Below are 23,413 nucleotides of genomic sequence, written 5' to 3'. Positions count from 1 at the left end.
GCAGAGAAGTGGAGGAGGGCACAGAGATGGCAGAGTCTTGAGTGAGAACTGTGCTGGTGAGTGAAGAGATCAGATCCCTCCTGTGGATCTCCTGAGATGTGAAGGAGAGAAGATCCTACAGGATGCTCAGGAGGCTCATCACTCCATAATGCAATGTTGTTTTATCTTTATAAGCTGTATACAAGAGCTCATCTTCCATTTTAATCACTGGTTACAAAGAGGGATCTTCAGGGGAAATCATTTCAGAAGGCTCTCCTTGGTTATTTGAGGAAATGGTGAGGGGATTTTAAGAGCAGTATATTGCGATTTGTGACACTATCCTTCCAATAGTCATACCTAGGATAAAGTGGGTCTCTTGGTCATTGTTTCTAAAGGTGGCGTTTAATGGTACTTTTTACTTGTGCAGTAGGCCTGCTTACATAAAATACTCTCAAATTGTGGTGCTCTGTCGCTGGTTTGCTGACTGTCAATTCCATCACTTGTCAGGCTGTTTCCTGGGCTGTATATGTTGTTTTTGTTTTGCCCTCCTTCTTCCATCTGTCTTATTCTAATTATTTTCTATTACTAATCACTTCTACAGGAAACAGGCTGGACTTTTTGAATTAGGAGAACTGTAAAGGGATAATTTTGTTATTTACAAGTTTTTCTTACCTTACTTTGATTTTATAATGTAACACTGCACAGCTGGTGATAATCACCTGGCGTTATGAGTGTATCTAATCTCATAAACTAAGCAGAGTCAGGTCAGGTCAGTACTTGTATATGAGACTCCCAAGGAAAACCTAGGGACTGCAGGAAGTGGTGATGTTCATGGCCCTTTTCACTCTGAAACAGTCATGAACCAAAGCCCAAGATTCTAATATTTTGTGTTTTAAGGATTAACATCAGACCCTTCTTTAGCTGTACAGTGAGAGATTCCTCATACATATGTTTTACCACCTTAATAGGCCATCCCTTTCTATACACAAAGCTCTCAACCATTTTCTCCTTCCTGCATAGGGTGTGCAAATGTTTTCCAATCTAAACGAATAGCATATTTTATACCAGTTATATTTAAATCATCCTGCATAGGTATCCACATCATCAGGCTTTTATGTAGAGCTCAAAATCAGTCTGTCATCCTATACCTTTCAATCCATGGTAAGCAAGCACATCTGCTGCAATTATAATTGTCCAACTATAATTGTCCAGTGGTCACCCCAACCTTGCAGACCTGTGGAGAGTAAAATACTTGGGTAGAAGTGACAGCAGAAAGAAAATAAAGCTATCACATTTGTTAGAGATCTGGACAGAAATGGTTAAATGAATTTTTTAGCTGTATTGGGGTGTAAATGAAAACTGGAGCTATTATATACCCCCTGTTTAAAGCTGTAATAGCCATCCTGTTCTGACCCCTATTTTTATTCCTTCTGAATTGTCACAACTAATCCTTTTAAAATTAAATTCTCAATGCTTAGTGTAAGCTCATAGTTGAAAATTTTCTTTTGAGTTTGAATAAAATCAGGAGAACAATGTAGTTACCTAGATAGACAGAAATGCTTGCTTTCATTACTGCACACTTGTCACACTTAGTCCTCAGCCACTGCAAGGATACCAGACTTTTCAAAAATTTCAGTTAGAATTAGAAAGTTATAAACTCTTACAAACCTATCCTCTTTTTAAAGATATTAGCGCCAATTATTTAGAGCTGTGCAGCTTTTAATGTTCCCCGATGTGCATCTCCTAATGTTTGTGAGCGCTGTAGGAACTGTCAGATTGACCGATCTGACGCTTACCTGAGTTATTTTAGCACTGACCCCTCAGCATCGGTATTCCTGGCTTTTAGTGGGGCTAGCCATGTGCATAAAGTTAACCACAAGCTAACATATTTGCAGGATCAAGGCCCAGATGATCAAATTATACTAGATATTCTTGTATACTGCATTCAGTTAATGATAGTTATATCAGTTGTTAGATGGATATTGCATCAAAGCACAGAATAAGAAACTGGTATGTCTATAGGATTTGGGTGTTTATTGCCGAGTATAATGTCCCACATTAAACTTTATTTCTGGGTGTATGTTCTTAGTTTTCAGTGTGTGAATCAGGGGTAGTAGCATTTAAAGAGCCAAGCAGCTTTTCTCTTTCCTAGGCAAGAGCAGATGAATATGGAGATGAAAGGTTATATTGTCTGTTTCTATACTAAATTTAAACATGGTTGGGAAGTGTTTAATAATGGATTATATCACGTCTCAAATGTTATTGGGTGAGGAGTGTTTTGGGTGATTTTACAGTGCAGAAAAAGTTATCATGAAGCAGTTACCAAAGCCAATATGGAAGTGAGGTACATTTGCATTCAAACATTGCTGTGACTCAGAATCAGCTTAAAGTAGCAATTTGTTCAATACAAATGCATGAAAATTGAAAGTAACATCATGTATATTTGTATTTTTCATGGAGCTGAAATTTTTCAGATCCTAAATGACAGCTTTTCATTCAAATTCACTTCAAATTCCAAATGCTGTTAGCATTCAAACCTGCAGCTTGGTGCTTTGAAACTGACAAAAGACCTCTGAACTGACAACCACCTTTGCAATAAACAGAAGATTTTAAGACAGATGCTTTGCTCAGCAAGTTGGTATGCTAGCAGCTACTGAATAACTTATGTTGGGGCTATGGGTTAATTCTCTTAAGCTACTTTTAAAGCTGAGAATCAAAACAATAATAAGCTTATCTATTTTATGTAGTTTCAACCACTTAAAATGTTGATTGATATTAGCAGTATTAAAACAAGAGAAGAGTGGGGTTTTGTGGGTGGTTTTTGTTTTTACTTCTAGTCTGGAAAAATGATAATTTAAAAAGAGCCTGGATAAGATAAAAAGGGAAAATAACTTGGCTGAATAAGCAGAAGAAAACACATCTGTTGGTTCAGTATTTAGTTTAATCCTAATAGATGAGTTGTAAAAATGAATTTTTTTTAAGCATGGATTTTTAACATCAATGTGTCTTGGTGTTCAGAAGAACAAAATATTCTTTCCAGAGATGTTTTACCTCAAATTCCAAATGAAATGCCAGATTTTTGTATTGCCAGTAGGAGCCTACGAGTGGTAGGTTTCCTGGGCTTCATCTGAAAGTCATGTTTCAAGAAAGACTTGTGCCAATGAATATAAAAAAAAATAAACAAAAAACACCATTCAGATAGAAACGATCCACTCTGGCTGCACACTGACTTTTTTCCTAAGCCAAACAACAATATATGTACCCTAATTTAGCACAAACCTCTGATGGAGAAATGGGTTGGTGGCAGCCCATTTTCAGAATGATACAGTTTTAAAATGAAGAAGCTATTTAAATTTGTTTCAGAATTGCTGTTTTTTCCCCTTTTGAGATGATAGTTTCTTCATCCCTGGAATTGCTGACTCTTGGAGTGGGAATTCCTAGTGGCCATAACTTCAACCAGAAACCTGGGTGAGTTTGCTGCCCTCTCACATAAACACTCACATGGCAGGAAAATTTAATAGAGTAACACGGGAGACAAAGCGGTAGTAAATGGGAAAGAAGACTAATATATATGGGGGTGGAGAGGAATTGAACCATTCAAATAGGACATAGACTGACTGGTTTTGTAAGTCTAGGATATTAGTTGCTCTACTTTTGGACTCACTAGTGCCTGCTAATCTAGTTCGAAACCAAGAAACCACCAAAGTTTCCAAAGCACCAGTTACCAAAGCCAGCAAGGTTATTTTGTGGGAGCAGCAACTAGAAGAGAACAAAAAGCATCTGAACAGTGTAATAAAACCTGACTCCCATTAGAAGTTACAGGCCTGAGAAGGATTTTTCATCTTTTCATTTATTTTCTAATTTTCTTTGTAAGGGAGAAACTTTCTTTGTTTTGTCTCTGCTTTATTTTCCATACTTTACAATTTTAACACTATGATAAATATTGTATTTCACTGTGGTCGTGTGGAAGCTCCCTGCAATTAGTAATTCTCTTCATTCCTCCCCCTCTTTTATCTTTCCATTTTCTTCTTGTATCTGAGGTAGGGGCCTATATTTAACAAGAGACACGTGTTGGGCACATGTTTATACCTCTTAGTGAGTTATAGATAACCTAAGGGCTTGATTTCTGACACTTCTTTAGAATGTAGTTCCACTACTGGAGATTTTGAATCAAACTCTTATCTCATTTACTCCAGATTTAAATCAGAAATAACATGGTTAAAGTCAGTTGTAATTCCTGAGTTACATGCCTAATGTTCAGTATCTGAATAGTCTCTGGGCAGGTCTACACTAAGGGGTTAAGTCAACCTAAGTTACGCAACTCCAGGTACATGAATAACGTAGCTGGATTCAACAAAGCTTAGGTTGACTTATTGCGGTTTCTACACTGCGCTGGGTCAACGGGAGAAACTCTGCCATCGACTTATCTTATGCTTCTCGTTCCTGTGGAGAACCGGAATTGACGGGAAAGTGATAAGCTGTTGATTTAGTGGGTCTTCTTCACTAGACCCACTAAATCTACCCCTGATGGATCACTCGACACAGCATCAATCCACGGTAAGTGTAGACATGCGCTTTCTGAGCTCAGTTTGGGCACATGTTTATACCTCTTAGTGAGTTATAGATAACCTAAGGGCTTGATTTCTGAGACTTCTTTAGAATGTAGTTCCACTGCTGGAGATTTTGAATCAAACTCTTATCTCATTTACTCCAGATTTAAATCAGAAATAACATGGTTAAAGTCAGTTGTAATTCCTGAGTTACATGAGTGTAACCGAGAACATTAAGGCAAATAGGATTTGATGCTTGAGCAGAATCTGATCCCTTTTTTTGATTCTGTGCTTTAGCCTTGTCTGAAAGTCAATCTTGAGCTTGATCTAGCAATTCACTGAGTGCAGGCGCAGCTGCACCCATGCAGAATCCTGCACTCAGGAAATGCAGGATCAGGGCCTGGGGAGTGCTGATAAACACTTTGGACCACCATAGTTCTGAGCTCTTTTCAGTGTTGGATGATCAACAAGGGACTTCAGAATGACGATGAAATCACATTATGATCTGCAAAAATGTTACCTGAAAATGTTATAACTCAAAAAAAAATTGTAATAAAAGTATTTTAAAACTATAAACTCATCTTGATTACTGGGGTTATATCCAGGATTATTTTAGCAAGGATTAGAGGGGTTAGCACTTTTCAGTCTTAATTATGCTAAACAAGTATGATCACGAACTGAAAGTATGTTGGAGGGGAAAACTGTGACAACACATGTATCTTAGCAACATAGCTTACTCCGGAGGATATGGATGAATTCAGAATACTGGCTGTGCCAAAAGAACAGGTGTAGCATGAAATACAAAGAATGTTTAGAAATTAATGAGCTGCAGTTTTCAATTACAAAGTGTATTGAATCATTCTAGATTGAATTATTATACAGAACAAAAAAAGGCTAATATAAGGGGCAGAATGCAGACTGCCATGAGAAGACTGATGTGGATGTGAAATATTATGCATGAGGTAAGAAAATATTAACAAGAGATAAAAAGAAACGTGCATAATGCCTGCACACATTATATCCAGCTCTGAGTCTCCTATTCCATGAATACTGCAAATTAACTCAAATCAAAGAGAGCTCTGTGGACCAAACAATTATTATCCCCAAATTTAATTTCTTTAATTAAAAAAATATGTAGGGTTTTCATGTAAAAACTGCTTATGAGAACATGGCTCTGGAGTAGATCAGATAAAGAACAGTGTTGTAAATTAATAATTTTTCCATAAAAATTTGTCACCATCAGAAATTTTACTACTTGTAAATATTTGAGAATTATTGGGGTTCTTGACAAAAGGAACCATATATGACAAAAGGATCTGTGTAAACTCTTCAAGGTGCAGGAATTGTGCCTTCTTTTATATTTGGAAATTGTTTAGCATATTGTGGGTCATTCCAGAAATAAATCATAATTTTCCTCTAAGGTTTTTAGTACTAAATAAGGTGGAATTTTAGTACTAACTAAGGTGGAATTTGAATATTTGTTTTATAGCCCTGATTTTCTTTGATTATCGAATGTGGTATATTACTGATAATGGACATCTGATGAAAGATTACTGTTAATGCAGTTTCTGCTTTTCATTAGATTATGACTGTTATCCCTAAGCTAGAGCATGTTGTGCTGTGGGCTTTGTAAATGGCTTAAAAGTACATTCTGGGATAAAATTTGCCATGAGGAATCATAGTCCAAGAAATTTTTGTGAGGGATAATACCTCGCTGAAATAAATGTCAGTTGTCTCTTGATCACAGTGATGCAGATCCCCACAGACAGGAGAAGGCAGAGGGGCAGGAGAAGGAAATAAAAGAAAACGATAGATAAATGTAATGCCATTAGCTGAAAAAAAGAGAATAAGTTGACAAAATGGAAAGTGAGGGTAGAGGAGGTGCCAATGTGCTCAGTCAAGGCAGTTAATTAGGGTCACATGGCTGCCGTGACTCCTTTCAGGATGCTGTTGCCCCAGGCAAGAACTTTCCAGAATAGTATCTGTAGGTGGTAGTTATTTACCATTTGTATTATACTAGCACCTCAATACCTCAATCAGGAGCCCATTGTGCGAGGCACTGTACAGGCATGAAGTAAAAAAACAGTCCCTGACCCAGACATCTCATAGTCCTGGTTTGTGACAAGGTGAATGAAATACATGTGTGTGGGAAAGGGTGGATGAAGTAATAGTGAAACAAGCAAATTTGTGCAGTAAGCAACTGTCCTAGCTCAATGCCTGCCTAGCCATGTTCTACTATGGGTGAAGTCAACTCGGTAATGCTCATCTGTGCTGGAGACAGCTTTCTCACAGGCCATTCCAAGACTGAAATGAACCCCGTGGACCCTCCCTCAAAGCTAAGGCCGTCACAAACATCACCACTTTCTGCTCCAAGTGCAAGGTGTAGTTCTTTGACCTTGCCTTCTCTAGCTTTAAACGTGCATGCGGAAGAGGATGAGAGAACAAACACTGCTTAATACGCTACTTACTAGAAGGTGCTCAGGTACTATGGTGATCACCACGGTATAAGAATCTGGGCTCTGAAGTGCATAGAAAATATGTGCTTCTTCCCTATATCAGCCATTCCAGATTATGAAGAAGAAATATAGGACCCTTGGTTATTCGCCCAAGAAATTGAAGTGCTGCTCCATTTTGTAGGCTATGTATTTTAGTTAAGTGGTGTTTAAGGGGATGCTTATATACCTATTTCTAAAGACTGTTTAATTACTTAGTTATTCAAGTGACTGGTGTCTCAGATCACTAGATTCATGGAGCAGTGAAAAGTGTCATGCTTTGGGTGCAAGTGGCTGTAAATTCACTGTCGCTTGGTAACCTGGGTTCAAGCAAACAAATGTGTTTCAGTACAGCCAAATGTAAGATCAGACATCCATGGGCAAACAATGTAGGCCATACTTACAGGATATCACAATGTCATCTGTGAAGTGGTCGCTCTGCAAAAGATTTGGGGGCTTATACTGGATACATGGGATCCCAGTGCAACACTGTGGTCATCTGTGCAACACTGTGCAATCATTGGGTGTGTAAACAGGGGAATACTGAATAGGAGTAAGGAGGTTCTATCACCTCTGCATTTGGCATTTGTGCAACTGCTACTGGAATACTGTGTCCAGTTCTGGTGTCCCCATTCAAGAAGGATGTTGTTAAATTGGAGATGAATCAGAGAAGAGAAGAGCCATGAGAATAACTGAAGGATTGGAAAAGATGCCTTATCCCACTGATTCCCAAACTTTTTGCTGTAGCGACCCACCAACTGCATTTTGTCTTTTTTGGGGAGGGGGGTTAGACCCACTATTACATATACTGAGTGAGTGAATGAGAGTGTGTGTGTGTGTAGAGAAACTACACACACACTATTTTTATTTAATCGTAAATTAACTATTTACTATTTTTTAAATTCTGTAACGATGCAACAACAATATTGATTTTGTATTATCTTCCTAAAAACGTGACTGTATTAAGGAAAAGTAGTCTGCGTTATAGTGAATATTGCTGTCATATCCTGGAACTCATTTAAAAAAAAACAACTGGAGATGTGGCCGGAGCTGGCTTAACACATCGACAAACTGGGCACATACCTAAGACCCAAACTCATGGGAGGAGCCCAAAATCTTTGACCAGCGCTGCCGCTGCCTTGCTCTGTCGAGAGGGCACTGACCACACACCGCAGCACCCTCTGCCCTGGCACTGCAACCCTGGTGTGGCCGGGAGGCCCAGGCAGAGTAGTTATGTTTAGGGAGAGCCTGTCCCGTTCTTTTAACATCTGTAGTTCCGAAGGGTATCCACGTGAACCAAAGACCTCCATGTACTCTGCCAATCTCTGACTCGACTGCTGGCCATGTTGGCTGTGACTGAACTAATTGGTAGTTGCACAATGTCCTCTTCTAGGGCTCTGTCCTGCAAGGTGCTGAGAACCTTAACCCTGATCCAGCAAAGTACATTAGCATGTGCTTAATTTGAAGTATGTGAGTAGCCCCACTGAAGCATATCGTCCCTATCACTCTGCTACTGCCTTCTAATGTGGGAGGGAGGCCATGGGTGCTGTGTTGTGATGTGCTTCAGTCCCCATATTGCCTTAATCATAGAATCATAGAATATCAGGGTTGGAAGGGACCTCAGGAGGTCGTCTAGTCCAACCCCCTGCTCAAAGCAGGACCAATCCCCAATTAAATCATCCCAGCCAGGGCTTTGTCAAGCCTGACCTTAAAAACTTCTAAGGAAGGAGATTCTTCCACCTCCCTAGGTAATGCATTCCAGTGTTTCACCACCCTCCTAGTGAAGACGTTTTTCCTAATATCCAACCTAAACCTCCCCCACTGCAACTTGAGACCATTACTCCTTGTCCTGTCCTCCTCTACCACTGAGAATAGTCTAGAACCATCCTCTCTGGAACCACCTCTGGTAGTTGAAAGCAGCTATCAAATCCCCTCTCATTCTTCTCTTCTGCAGACTAAACAATCCCAGTTCCCTCAGCCTCTCCTCATAAGTCATGTGTTCCAGACCCCTAATCATTTTTGTTGCCCTTCGCTGGACTCTCTCCAGTTTATCCACATCCTTCTTGTAGTGTGGGGCCCAAAACTGGACACAGTACTCCAGATGAGGCCTCACCAATGTCGAATAGAGGGGGACGATCACGTCCCTCGATCTGCTCGCTATGCCCCTACTTATACATCCCAAAATGCCATTGGCCTTCTTGGCAACAAGGGCACACTGCTGACTCATATCCAGCTTCTCGTCCACTGTCACCCCTAGGTCCTTTTCCGCAGAACTGCTGCCTAGCCATTCGGTCCCTAGTCTGTAGCTGTACATTGGGTTCTTCCGTCCTAAGTGCAGGACCCTGCACTTATCCTTATTGAACCTCATCAGATTTCTTTTGGCCCAATCCTCCAATTTGTCTAGGTCCCTCTGTATCCTATCCCTGCCCTCCAGCGTATCAACCACTCCTCCCAGTTTAGTATCATCCGCAAATTTGCTGAGAGTGCAATCCACACCATCCTCCAGATCATTTATGAAGATGTTGAACAAAACCAGCCCCAGGACTGACCGCTGGGCCACTCCACTTGACACCGGCTGCCATCTAGACATGAAGCCATTGATCACTACCCGTTGAGCCCGACAATCTAGCCAACTTTCTACCCACCTTATAGTGCATTCATCCAGCCCGTACTTTAACTTGCTGACAAGAATACTGTGGGAGACCATGTCAAAAGCTTTGCTAAAGTCAAGAAACAATACATCCACTGCTTTCCCTTCATCCACAGAACCAGTAATCTCATCATAGAAGGCGATTAGATTAGTCAGGCATGACCTTCCCTTGGTGAATCCATGCTGACTGTTCCTGATCACTTTCCTCTCATGTAAGTACTTCAGGATTGATTCCTTGAGGACCTGCTCCATGATTAATATTCATCCTGTGCTCAGCATCTTCCAGGATCAAGCTCCTGCTGGGGGCGCTGTAGAAGTTATTGATTGAAAATGAATGTTGCAAGAGGCAGCATTAATTCTGAGGGGTTTTCCTCTGGAAAATCCCACCATTTTGCAGAGGACAATGCCCCCTTGATGCACCCAACTTTGCTCCCCCAACAACTGGCAAAAGTGTGTCCCTCAAAAAAAATCCACTGAGCCCTAGCTACGTGGCTTTCACACAGTGTGGTTTTTGCTATCTGAAGGGAAGGGAGAGAGTATGTCTGTCATGCTCCATATTCCTCTGCCCCTCCCTCCTGCACTTATTTGCTGAGGTTGGCTGGCATTTTCCCCCATTTGATCCCCCTCTGTGCCCGAGTAAGTGATAGTGATTTTTGAGCGGTCAGAAGTGAAGAAACTAAGTGTACAGATTTCAGAGTAACAGCCGTGTTAGTCTGTATTCGCAAAAAGAAAAGGAGGACTTGTGGCACCTTAGAGACTAACCAATTTATTAGAGCATAAGCTTTCGTGAGCTACAGCTCACTTCCACGATATGCATCTGAGGAAGTGAGCTGTAGCTCACGAAAGCTTATGCTCTAATAAATTGGTTAGTCTCTAAGGTGCCACAAGTCCTCCTTTTCTTTAAGTGTACAGACTTATGTTTTAGTTTTAACTCATTGCTGCACTTCTCTCCTCATAGCAGTATGAGTTAAGAGTGAGGTGACGGTCTTAATTTAACTTCCTGACTATCCTTTTACTATGATGAGTGTTTGTGATTTATCTTGTCTTACTCACATCCAGCTTGGTAACAACTCTGCCTTTGTTCTGCTGTCACAGCTTGCTTTGTGCCTCTGGATTGGTAGTCGTTGCCTATAAGGGAAAGACTGGAGTAGACGATTTAACTAATTAAATACACCCATCGTGGGGGAGGCATCCCATTACGGGAGTAACCTGTGAGTTAAGGCTATTTTCCAGGGACACAGGGGACATCAGTGGGTGAGACCAGTTTCATGCAAGACAAAGAGGGTCAGTCACACAGTGGAGGTGCCAATCTCCTGGTGCATGGAACATGGTGTTGGAGAACACCAGGCCCTGGGCCCTCAATAGGGGAATGGGCCTGCAGTGCTGCCCCACTCAAGGGCATAGGAGTATTCTGTGTTGGGCTTCCGCAGAAGATTTATTGCCAGGATAGTGTCAAGTGTTGCACAGTGTCTTGGTTATTCAGTATGAATAAAGTTGTGGCAATTACTTTCAAAACTAAGCCATTGCAGTGTGGGATTTAGCACTGAAATGGCAGCTACATTCATTCTAAACCTTTTCCATGAAGTTCTTTGGAAATACTTACACTTGGAAAAAAAAACGTTAAGGAAATCCCTAGAATTCCCCCTCCCTCTGTTTCTAAAGATTCAGTGGGCCAGTTTCTGACTTCATTAAATGCTGAGTAACTCCATTGAAGTTAATGGGGTCATGCAGGTCCAGAACCACTGGCTTTAGTGTAAGTACTCTGGATTTACACCATTGTGGGACCCAGGCATCTATATCAACATAACTAAAAAAAAAAAGGAAATGTAGTTTTTAGTTTGGCAGTTGAAAAAGTATCTTGCTTTGCTCAATCATGCATTTGTACTTAAAAATAAAGTTGAATTTCTTCTAAATTGAAAATAGTAGAAGGGACCTCAAGAGGTCATCTAGTCCATTCCCCTGCACTCAAGGCAGGAGTAGTAATAACTAGACCATTTCTGAAAGATGTTTGGAGGTTTTTAAGAACAGGTTAGACAATGACAGAGATTCCATAATCTCCCTAGGCAATTTGTTCCAGTATTTAACTACCCTGACAGTTAGAAGTTTTTTCTACTGTCCAGCCCAAATCTCCTTTGCTACATTGCTTCTTGTCCTAGCTTCAGATGTAACAAGAACAGTTTTCTCCCTGCTCCTTGTAAGAAACTTTTATCCACTTGACAACTGTTATCATGTGTCCCCTCCATCTTCTCTTCTGCAGACTAAACAAACCCAATTCTAGACCTTTAATCATTTTTGTTGCTTTCCTCTGGACTTTCTCCAATTTGTCCACATCTTCCCTGAAATGTGGTACCCAGAACTAGACACAGTACTCTACTTCTACTTGAGGGCCTTATCAGCGCAGAGTAGAATGGAAAAATTACTTTTTGTGTCTTGCTTACAACACTCCTGCTAATATATCTCAGAATGATGTTCTTTTTTTTTCTTTTTTTTTTGCAACAGCATTATACTGTTGACTCATATTTAGTTTGTGATCCACTATAACCCCCAAATCTCTTTCCGCAGTACTCCTTCCTAGGAAGTCATTTCCCATTTTGTATGTATGCTACTGATTGTTCCTTCCTACGTGGAGTACTTTGCATTTGTCCTTATTGAATTTTATCCTATTTACTTCAGACCATTTCTCGAGTTTGTCCAGATCATTTTGAATTTTAATCTGATCTTCCAAAGCACTTGAAATCCTTCTCAGCTTCGTATTGTCTGCAAACTTTATAAGTGTACTCTCTATGCCGTTATCTAATATATTGATGAAGATATTAAACAGAACCGGATCCAGAACCAGTCCCCGATGAACCCCACTTGATATGCCCTTCCAGCTTGACTGTGAATCACTGATAACTACTCTCTGGGAATGATTTTTCAACCAGTTATGCACCCACATTATAGTAGTTCCATCTAGGCTATATTTCCCTAGTTTGTTTATGAGAAGGTCTTGCAAAACAGTATCAAAAGCCTTACTAAAGTAAAGATATAGCACATCTACTGCTTCCCCACAACCACTAGGCTTGTCACTCTGTCAAAGAAAGTTATTTGGTTGGTTTGACATGATTTGTTCTTGACAAATCCATGCCAACTGTTATTTGTCATTTTATCTTCTAGGTGTTTGCAAATTGATTGCTTAATTATTTGTTCCATTATCTTTCTGGGTACAGATGTTAAGCTGACTGGTCTGTAATTCCCCAGTTGTCCATATTCCCTTTTTATGGGTTGGCACTATATTTGTCCTCTTCCAGGCCTTTGGAATCTCTCCCATCTTCCATGAGTTTTTTAACATAATCGCTAATGGCTTAGATAGCGCCTCAGTCAGCTCCTTGTGTTTTCTAGGATGCATTTCATCAGGCCCTGCCAACTTGAAGACATCTAACTTGTCTAAGTAATTTTTAACTCATTATTTCCCTATTTTAGCCTCAGATCCTACCTCATTTTCACTGGGATTCACTATGTTAGACTTCCAATCACTACTAAATTTTTTGGTGAAACAAAAACGTCATTTAGCACTTCTGCCATTTCCACATTTCCTGTTATATTTCCCCCCTCATTGAGTAATGGGCCTATTCTGTCCTCGCTGAGCAAGCGGCCTATTCTGTCCTTAGTCCTCGTCTTGCTTCTAATGTATTTGTAGTACTTGCTTCTAATGTATCATGTAATATAATGATACAGGAATAAAATTGTTTGCAGTATTGTGCATAGGGGAATACTTCTCAGTATCATTTACTGTTCAGTATAGTATCAGGTGTACTTGGTCCTGCCTCAGCGTAGGGGGCTGGACTTGATGACTTCTTGAGTCCCTTCCAGCCCTTCATTTCTATGATTCTATTGTTCTCCAGCACAGAAAATATTAGCTATTTTTGGCTTAGAGTTAGTAATAGAGATAAACAGTCACCGTGGACTGTTTTTGACAGTCTGCACTTTCTACTTTTTTATTTTATTTTTTATTTTATTTATAAAGGCCAGTTTTGATAACTTGCATCTAAGTAAACTTAAAACAAATCATGTTTGTAGTAACAAAATAAACCAAAGCTAATATACCAGACTGTCCCAAGACTGAAGTCAGCTATAGTGATTGGAGGGTTGTAAAACTAAGTTCGCAGAATAATAACTTTTTAATATAAATATTATGTGTGAAGATCTTTTTGATTTTAGAAGTGTGTTTATTTGTGTATGAGAACTGTGTTCAAGTAAAACTTATAGCATAATATTTCATATTTCTAAATCTTACCATCTTTTATACTATCATGAATATAAAATTCTTACAGAATTATAACATTAATATTCTCCAGCTGTAATGCATAAAATAGTAATACAAAACACAATTCATGCTTTATGCACAGTAACTGCACAACAAATTTTAATGGCTTATCTCCTATTTTTAGCTTAGTTTTGGGTTTATTAATTATTTTTTCAATTAAAGGATTACATGTGAAAGATAGAATTAAGGTTGAATTTTACAGCACAAATAGAGCTGGATGAATGGTTTTTAATGTTTTTTATTTTAAATGGCCTATTTTTAAAAAAACAAAGTTTTTTGTGGAACGTTGTTGACATTATCAAAAATTTCATGAAAAGTTGCATGTTTTTTGGATTTTATCAAAAAAAATATGGAAAACGTCAAAATGTAAATGATTATCTACATTTTTGACATGAAAAATGTTAACCATTTCAATAACATTTTTGATGGAAATTTACAAAAAAATGGAAAACAAATTTCACAATAAATCTTTTTAAAAAGTAACAATGGGTCCATCTGGATCATTTCAAAATGAAAATATCTGGCATTCCAAAATTTGTCTCAATAATAGATTTTCATTTTTTAGCCAGCTGTAAAAGCAAATTCATCTCTGAGTAGCTGTAAACTCAATCAGAGTTACAGACAGAATAAATATGTTTCAATATCTTCAGAGTGTAGATGCAGCAGTTACACAGTATAACTGTGGAAATATTTTATTTTTCTTGAAGATATCTTTCTGCAGAAATGCATTGTATTTAGAGATATTACATATTGATATGAGAGGTTGGGACAGTGTTTATTTTTGTAAAGCAACATTCTGTGTTGGAGCTGTGTTCAGATGTGATATTATAGCAGGACAAATGACAACCCCAATCTTGGTAGTTCGGGTTTCATGATGCTTTCCATTCTAATCTCCTGTTTTTAGTTGCTCATAATTTTCTAAATATGCCACTTTACAGGCTGAGATTTTCTGTGCATCATCTCTTATCTATAGGTAAACTGTCTGGAAATCCTGAGTTCAAAAAAAAAAATCACATTCAAGGATGGTGAAAAAAAATAAACTGGTCACAAATCCCAAACAGTCAAAACTTTGTGACCATTTTGGAACAAGCCTATAGCTGAAATGCCTTGGAAAATGAGATTTGGAGATAGCCTTCAGTAAGGAAAAATGCCTGGTATTGTACAAGAGAAAATTGGGGCTTGGTTTAGTAATTTGACCGATTTATTACCCTTTGAAAATTGTGTACTGAGCCATAAAATACACTCATAAAGTGTGCAGGCAAGGAAAGATTTTCTGCACATATGTGCATGTCTAACTTAGCTATTTAGTGAGAACACTAGAAGGTGGCTAAGTGCATAGCAAATCAGGTTTCTTTTAAAATCTCATTCCCTGACATATGTGTAAGGGAGGCTGTGCTGCTGATTGTAAAGAAAATGTATATAATATAGCTGCTGACTATTATTAAAATACATTCCTTAGAGTACAGAGAATTTATTATATACAAAGTCTAAATCAATAAAAGTATATTGAATCATTACAAGAGTAAAAATACCTGTGAGAATGACAAAAACTGAAAGATATAACAAATGTATATCTAAGGTTGTAAGAAATAGTATGATATTGTATTTTAAAGAGGACCCAGGTGGTCCTAATACTGAACACTCTATTATAATGAACATGCACAAGGAGCGAGAGGAAAGGTTGCCCACATGAGCTTGACTTTGGCATTTTCTGATTTTAGAGAGCTTATCTATGCATCTGGAATGGTCTATTATAATTTCCCATTGAGTAGTTTTATTTTATTATTTAATACACACTGAATGTGTTGGCTTACCATTTTAGAAAAATATCATGTATGATACCTATTTTATTATGTGGTGACTGAGTTAAGCTTTATAACGTGACTGTTGCTCGGAAAGGGACACATTAGAGTGCATTGTAAGCAACGGAACACTGTACAAAACATTTCTGTAGATGATACATAGTAAAATAAGATCTCACTGGTTCTGAGACTAGCAAAAATAAGTGTATATAGCCTAATTAAATCTTATTTAGAAAAACCAGGTCACAAGAAAAACCAGAGTAGCTAATACTGCAACAGTACAAAGGACTTCACAAATAAAAGAAAAAAGAGCACAACGATCCTTGTATGTTGGTAAGAAATGCACTGTGATAAGAGGTCATGGTTTTAGGAGCAAAGAAGGGGCCACACTGATGGAGGGAGCCAGAGGATGGGAGGTAGGGTAGAAGCAGAGGGGAGTGTGGCAGGAGCTGTGGGAGGTGAGAGAGGGGTGCAGGAGCTATGGGGTGGATGGGAGCAGAGGGAGGGCAAGAGCCAATGGGTGGAGGGGCAGAAAGGAGGAGAGGGAGGCAGGAGGCTGAGGGGTAGCAGAGAGAGTAGGAACAGAGGGGAAGACAGGGCAGGAGCTGGGGTGGGGTGGTTAGGAGAAGAGGGGACAAACAGGCTAAGGGCACAGGAGCAGTAGGATCCTTAGCCACTAAACAACACTTCCCTACAGCAAATATCTATAAAGCCCACTGGTAAAGAGTGTATCTCATCTATTCACTCTAGTGGCTGGTCCACATAGAGGATAACAGCCTACTAATAAAAACAGCGAGGAGTCCTTGTGGCACCTTAGAGACTAACAAATTTATTTGGGCATAAGCTTTTGTGGGCTAGAACCCACTTCATCAGATGCATGGAGTGTAAAATACAGGAGCAGGTATAAATACATGAAAAGATGTGAATTGCCTTACGAAGTATGAGGTTAGTCTAACCTATGTTAAACAACGTTGCAAAGTCAGACTAACCTCACACTTGGTAAGAAGAAAAGGAGTACTTGTGGCACCTTAGAGACTAACAAATTTATTTGAGCATAAGCTTTCATGAGCTACAGCTCACTTCATCGGATGCATGCCGATGAAGTGAGCTGTAGCTCACGAAAGCTTATGCTCAAATAAATTTGTTTGTCTCCAAGGTGCCACAAGTGCTCCTTTTCTTTTTGCGGATACAGACTAACACGGCTGCTACTCTGACACTTGGTAAGGCAATTCACATCTTTTCATGTATTTATACCTGCTCCTGTATTTCCTACTCCATGCATCTGATGAAGTGGGTTCTAGCCCACAAAAGATTTTGCCCAAATAAATGTGTTAGTTTCTAAGGTGCCACAAAGACTCCTCATTGTTTTTGCTGATACAGACTAACATGGCTACCACTCTGAAGCCTACTAATAGTTACTCAGTCTGTTAGCTTGTGTGGTAGAGGTCTATAGGTCTGAATCCTGCTAATGACCCAAGCTGTGGGTCAATATGGCTTCACATAATGGAAGTTTTGTTTTTTCATTTTTTTTTAAAGTAGGAAATAACATAAAAAAACCTGCAATAAAAGAACATTAAGGTTGCAAAGCCAAGTATTCAGTTAGGAACTGCCAGAAATAAGGTTTCCTGTGCAATCTTAATTTTGACCTCTTGTGCATATACATAGGAGTCTTTAATTTCATGATCACATACTATTTTCCCTAATTTTTTAATGCTTGACTTTGCAACTTTGTTTAACATAGTTTGATTGGATGCAAAAATTACATCATATACAATATAAAAAATACAGGTATAAGGTATCAGCAGTATTTGTATCTCTATGTGTGTGTGTGTGTATGTATGTTTAATCATCAGAAAATACCTTGCAGTAAACAATGTGAAGCTACTTTATGCAAGACTAATAACCAGTTGTAGGTAGTTTTTTCTAACAATGCATTTTAATTCTAACACTACTTTATCTTAAAGCTACTTTTCAGATTACAAACCTTTTTCATAATTACAGCAGTGAGAGGGTGACCTTTCCCTGTTGCGTGGTTTTGTTTACCTTTTTATTGGTGTTCTCTAGATTTAATTTTCTAGGATCCAGACATCATTTTCTACTAATGTGACTCTGATTTATTTTCAGTTACACTTTAGTCTTTTAGAAATAGGAAAAAGGAAATTGACAACTAAGAAAAAAGTATGTCAGACTTTGCCAAAGGATGAAAAGGAAAAATCAGAATGATTTATATTACTTGTTAAGTAAAATAATTTATTTATAGTGTTATAAGAACTAACCGTTGTATGTTGTCTGAGTGCAAATTTACCATTAAAGAATGGCTGGCTTATTTCTTCTAGTAATGGAACTGGAAAATATATTATTTTCTTGCTAGTTCAGTGCATCTTCAGAGCAGTGTCTGTGATTTTATTTTTTTTAAGGGGTGAGTGAAGTGAAAAGGAAGTTGGGGGCTAGTTGGCTGGCCTACTGGCATTAGTATTCTACAGTGTCATCTGAGACGGATCTTTGGTTCCCAGGACCAGTCTCTCCTTTGCTGAGCTGGCTGTCGCTGGGAGCCCTTTGGAACAGATTTACACCACTGTTGTGGATTTACCTTATTATTTAATAGTGAATGCTGCCAGCTATGGCAGGTTAGGGGTGGAATTGTGATGTGTCATCATAGCCAGAAATTTGTGGCTGGGATAAGCCCTAGAATTTCAGCACCCTGAAGAAGTGTGTGAGTTGTATGGCCCATGCAGCTTCCACCTCACCTGTGAGAGCATCTCCTTCCCCACCTGCTTCCACATATGTGCTGTGGTAACCTTTCCCGACCACTGCTACTTGCCTGGGACCATCCCCTCCCCACCACATCCATTCCATTATGTGTGGCTCTACAAACCAGGACAGAGATAAGAGAGCACAAGAAATGGACACTGATTCATATTAAGTATGTTAAAACTAAGGCCAGATACTGCTGCAGAGTGGAGTGGTTAAAACCCATAGATCCTGGCAGCAGTTGGACAGTTATTTTTCAATAGAGTAATGGCAGGAACAGATCCCAATAAGAAATTTAGGCAGCAGTATTCAGAGTCTGGCTAACCAATCCCATGTCGGAGTTGAACTGAACTGCTTATGTGGCCACTGCATTACAACTGCAGCCTGTAGCCAACATGCTGGTTTATGGCTATTCAGAAGCAATGTCCTAGCAGTAGCATTGGGCAAAGCATCTGTATGGCATCTAAACCAGCCTGGATTTGAGGTTCAGGATATTTTACAAACCTGGCAGGAGATATTGGCCAAGCAGGAAAATCAGAAAATCCTGCTCAAGCAGCTTGATTCTCAAAGCTCCCATCAATTGGCTCCACACAGCTTCTGCCCATCAGCCTTCACATCCCTGTTTGTCTTAGGCATCACACATAGACTGGTGAGTACAAAAGCTGGTCCTCTCTCTCCCCTACTGCAGAGCGTGGAGTGCTTGTGGTGTTGGAGTTAGACGGAGGAGGAAGAGTAAATGGGGATGGCACCCTGGCTAGTTGGTCAAGTCTGTGCATGCAGGGCCTCAACCGTAGCAGATCCTCCAGTTCCCTTAGCATTCTTGTAATTTGGAAATGTAAATGCTAAATGGGTGTGAAATGCTTTCCTTCTGACCTGGTAGTATTTTACACCCACTTTGCACTCATTTTGTGCTGACATGCACAGCTACATAGCAATGTGCAGGGCAACAGCAAGTCTAATCCCCAGATCTTTGGGTGGAAAAGATGATTTAAAGAGGTGAGATCTTGGTGGGGTACATTGTAAGTGCTGAGATCTCCACTGGAGAGAAGAAAAAGCTGACACTTCCACTCAGTAGAATTAGTTTGTTAAACACATGTAACAAAGACAAGAATAGTGTCATTATAAATGAAAAACAATCTGCACTGACTGCTATGCTCAGCATTAATACAGTTTGGTTCCAGTTGCCAGCATCACTTTATAGTTAGCAAAAAATAGAGCTGTTTCCTTAGTCTCTCCTGGGTTATCTTTTCACAGTATTTTTAAGCATGAGAATGTATTACCATCTCCTCAGCTTTTAAATGGCAAAAAGATGCCATTTTGTAATGATGCATGACTCATTCATTGCTCATTATCTTCCTGCTGATATTTTTCCTTGAGCCAGCAAGTAAGTCTTACACGGGAGGAGGGAGAGTGAGTGAGTTAGGAATACAGTACTTAAATACTATTGCTGTTTTTTCATTGGCTATCTGCCTTCGTAATGTGACCAGTCTAATCCATCCCTGACTGCTAAAGCCCACACTGCCACCCCCTCCTTGCTAGACTGAGGTTAGCAGAGTGTCTGTTGCTAGAAACTGATTATATGCAGTATGTGAGCATCTTTCATTCAAAATGGGCATCAGTATATTGAGTAGGAATGAGAGCTTTTAGAAATGCATTATTTGACTAAATAACATGTTTTTTAAATGGATGAAGAGACACTTGGCTTTCTTACATTAATAGTAACTCCAATTTTATTGGTATCCAGACCTTTAAATTTTTCATATTAGAGCCCTTTAAAAACAGAAGCAAGAAGAATCTGCCTAGTTACGTCAGCCTTTTTATAAGAAGTGCATCATTATCACTATGAACATGTCTTTCTCCAGATCAGTTTAGGTTTCTGAAATGTTTGTTTCTGGTTTTTGAACTCAGATTGATCTCCAGAGAGCACAGATCAATACAGCTTTTTATTTTTATTTCCTGTCAATTCTAAAATGCCATCCAAAGAGTCTTGGTCAGGGCAAAAAGCTAATAGATCTGCACTTCACGACTCAAAACAAGAGAGCCGTCAACAAGATTTATTGATAGCAGCCTTGGGAATGAAACTGGGTTCTCAGAAGTCATCTGTGACAATTTGGCAACCTCTTAAACTCTTTGCTTATTCACAGTTGACATCACTTGTCAGAAGAGCAACTCTGAAAGAAAATGAACATATTCCAAAATATGAAAAGGTTCACAATTTCAAGGTAAGAATTATCCTACTTTTTTCAACTTATAACTACAGAAAATGTTTTTTTAGTTCTAGAATAGCTTCAAGAATGCAAGTAAATATATGCAATGTGGCTTTTTAAAAACTTAAACACATCAGCTAAAATATTCTTGCTAGTTAAAGCAATTAGACATTTGAAAACATAAATTAGCAGCAAAAAAATTGTGCAATGCTTAAATACATTTAATTGTTGTGATCCTACTTACTGTATCTGGGGTATCTATGTTAATTAAAACTGTTTCTATATATAGAGAGAGAAAAGTTAGCAGTGAGATACAGTGAGAAAGTTATCTTTCAGTTATCAGTATTTCAGTTTAATTTTTATTTGTGAAACAAAGATGTCAAAAGACCTTTGTTAAATCTTTGATTAGAGGATTAAACAGATCGTATCTCTGTTCGTTGCTGGTATAATAGCATTGGATATAAGAAGCATGTTCTGTTGCATCTGGATTGAGCAGATGGTCTGCATTTCCCTTAGTTTCTGGCTTTTCTCCTGTGTTAATGAACTGACTCTGATGAAAGGAGTGTGGCTTACCAGGGGACTACGGAAGCTGCTGACACTAGCACCTACTCTTCAGTTTAATGTCATTTGCTTTTACTTCTGTGTAGCTTCTAATTATTGTTCCAATGTGTTTTTATAAATACATTCCTCTTTCATCCATTAAGAGATACGCATGACAATGCATGTACTCTGTGTATATGGTTGTTGTAACTATCATTTAAAGTCTTAGAAATTCAGCTTTTTGCAGCCAAATTCATCGCACAATAGGCAGTCTATATATGCAAAACTGTATAAGTGAACTGAGTGATTATATCGACTTGACACTGAGTGCCTAGAATGCAGATTTTGTTGTTGTTGTTTTTTCCCCTACAGATTTTTTAAAATGTTAGGGGAGGGGAGGGGAATCTTGACTATTTTAGTGAGAAATCTGATGACATTCGCTTATTTTCTGTTTCAATTCCCATCTGATATTTTACTTTTACTTACAGTTCAAGTAGTCAGACACTCCTCATTTGATTTTTTTTGTTTTTAATATGGCTTCTAGCTCTCATGTTCATACCATCACTAAAATTGGAAACCTTTATGATCACAATGTTTTTCTGGAGAGGACTCCGCCAATATATTGAAAAATGTATACAAAATATTATATAAACATAGAAAATTAGCATTTAATATGAAAATTTGACAAAGAATAATCCTGCTAGCTGTCAATTAAATCCACAGTATACTTCTGCAAGAACCTGAGTAGTACAGGTGATTTAAAATCTTGCCTTGCAACTGAGACCTTTGCCTTAGATTTTGAGGATAATCATAAGTGCTAATAGATACTGATATCCCATGAATACCCATATATATAAAATACTTTTTATGTTTAATTTTGTTTAATTACTGCTTTCTTTCTTAGCTACTGTATGAAATAGCATATATTTCTGTTCTGTTCTGAAAATATTCTGTTGGTCTGATTCTTGTTAGTCTACTTCTTTTCTGAAATAGATTCTTTTCTATAGCACTGTCCTTGTAAATTTTAATTTGTTATGCTAGCTGCTTAAACATACTGCTTGATCTTAAGGAGTAAATGCTGCACAAACTTTCCACCATCAATATTATTATTATCATCATCATTTTTGTACTGCTCTTCCCTTAAATGTATACCTGTTAGAAAAATACACCTATTAAAAGTATGCCATTTCTTCCACCAAGCCATTAAAATGAAGTCAGTCTAAACAGATACCTGTTGTTAAATAAATTTTTTAAAATCCGCTTATTCTTCACAAGAACAGAAGCTTGTGTGCCAGAGGGCATATGATGGTATATTTACCTGTTAAAGGGATGTTGTCCTGAATGGTAGGCTTAAAGTCTGGCTGTTACCTCCATTTACAATGGCTTTAAAAATCCCAAATTTTTTTCTTTTCTTAAACTATAAACCCTCCCAATTGTTGCTCAGTATGACAGTCAGATTGTCATCCTAAAAGTATAGATATAATCATTTTAAATCACTAACTAAATATCTCAGGTCACTAGCAGGGTGGTAGGCTGTTTTACCGGCTCAGGAAAGGAAGCAAACACCCTGCCCAAGTGATTGTTAAAGCCCTTGCCTCAGGGCACGATTTATTGTTTGAACACAAAATAAAGCAACTCAATGGACCAAGCTGGATGTAGTCCCCGCAGGCCTTTTGCTTTGCATCCACCAACCAGGCGAAGAGAGGACACACACTTTTCAGCTTCCTCTTCCTTGCCAGCCATGTGATATGCAGGGATCTCTTAACCCTTTCCAGGTTGATGCTATACCTTGTCACATCACTTTTCACAAGGATAAGAGGTGTCCTAGAAGACTTTCAACCTGGGAATGTCATGTTTTTTCCCCTAGATTCCTTCTGTATCTTACACTTGAAAATGGTAGGCTTCTTTGCGTCCTGTCTGAACTGCTGCAGAGTGCAGTGTAGGTGCATTCAGTAACATGCTTTTGATTCCTTTGGGGTAAAAGGCAGGTATACGTATCTGAGGTGTTATTAATTTATTGTATTTATTAGACTGTCTCACCAAGTACTTGAGGTAAGTGTCTCACTAGCACAGTTGGGGGAGAGGAAATGGAGAATTATTTTTGTTGCATGTGCTATTACAACCATGGCCATCACT

General features: G+C 38.7%; 1 protein-coding gene across 4 annotated transcripts in view; it reads left to right on the top strand.

Annotated features, from left to right (window-relative positions):
• The window catches only part of CHN1 (chimerin 1), a 167,709-nt gene that overhangs the window by 100,820 nt on the left and 43,476 nt on the right, over positions 1–23,413 (top strand). For 2 of the 4 annotated variants that reach the window (XM_084643859.1, XM_084643860.1), the window contains exon 8: positions 20,675–20,752. The exons of 1 other annotated variant lie outside the window; for it this stretch is intronic. In XM_084643859.1, the coding sequence (XP_084499985.1) occupies positions 20,675–20,752 (78 nt within the window). Of the gene's footprint in view, positions 1–5,467; positions 5,492–20,674; positions 20,753–23,413 lie in introns of those variants that run through there. One more of the 4 variants, XM_084643862.1, reaches the window with a different exon arrangement.

The sequence above is a fragment of the Lepidochelys olivacea genome (genome assembly GCF_965140295.1).
Source record: "Lepidochelys olivacea isolate rLepOli2 genome assembly, chromosome: 11".
NCBI classification, from domain to species: Eukaryota; Metazoa; Chordata; order Testudines; family Cheloniidae; genus Lepidochelys; species Lepidochelys olivacea.
This window is presented reverse-complemented; position numbering and strand designations above follow the sequence as displayed.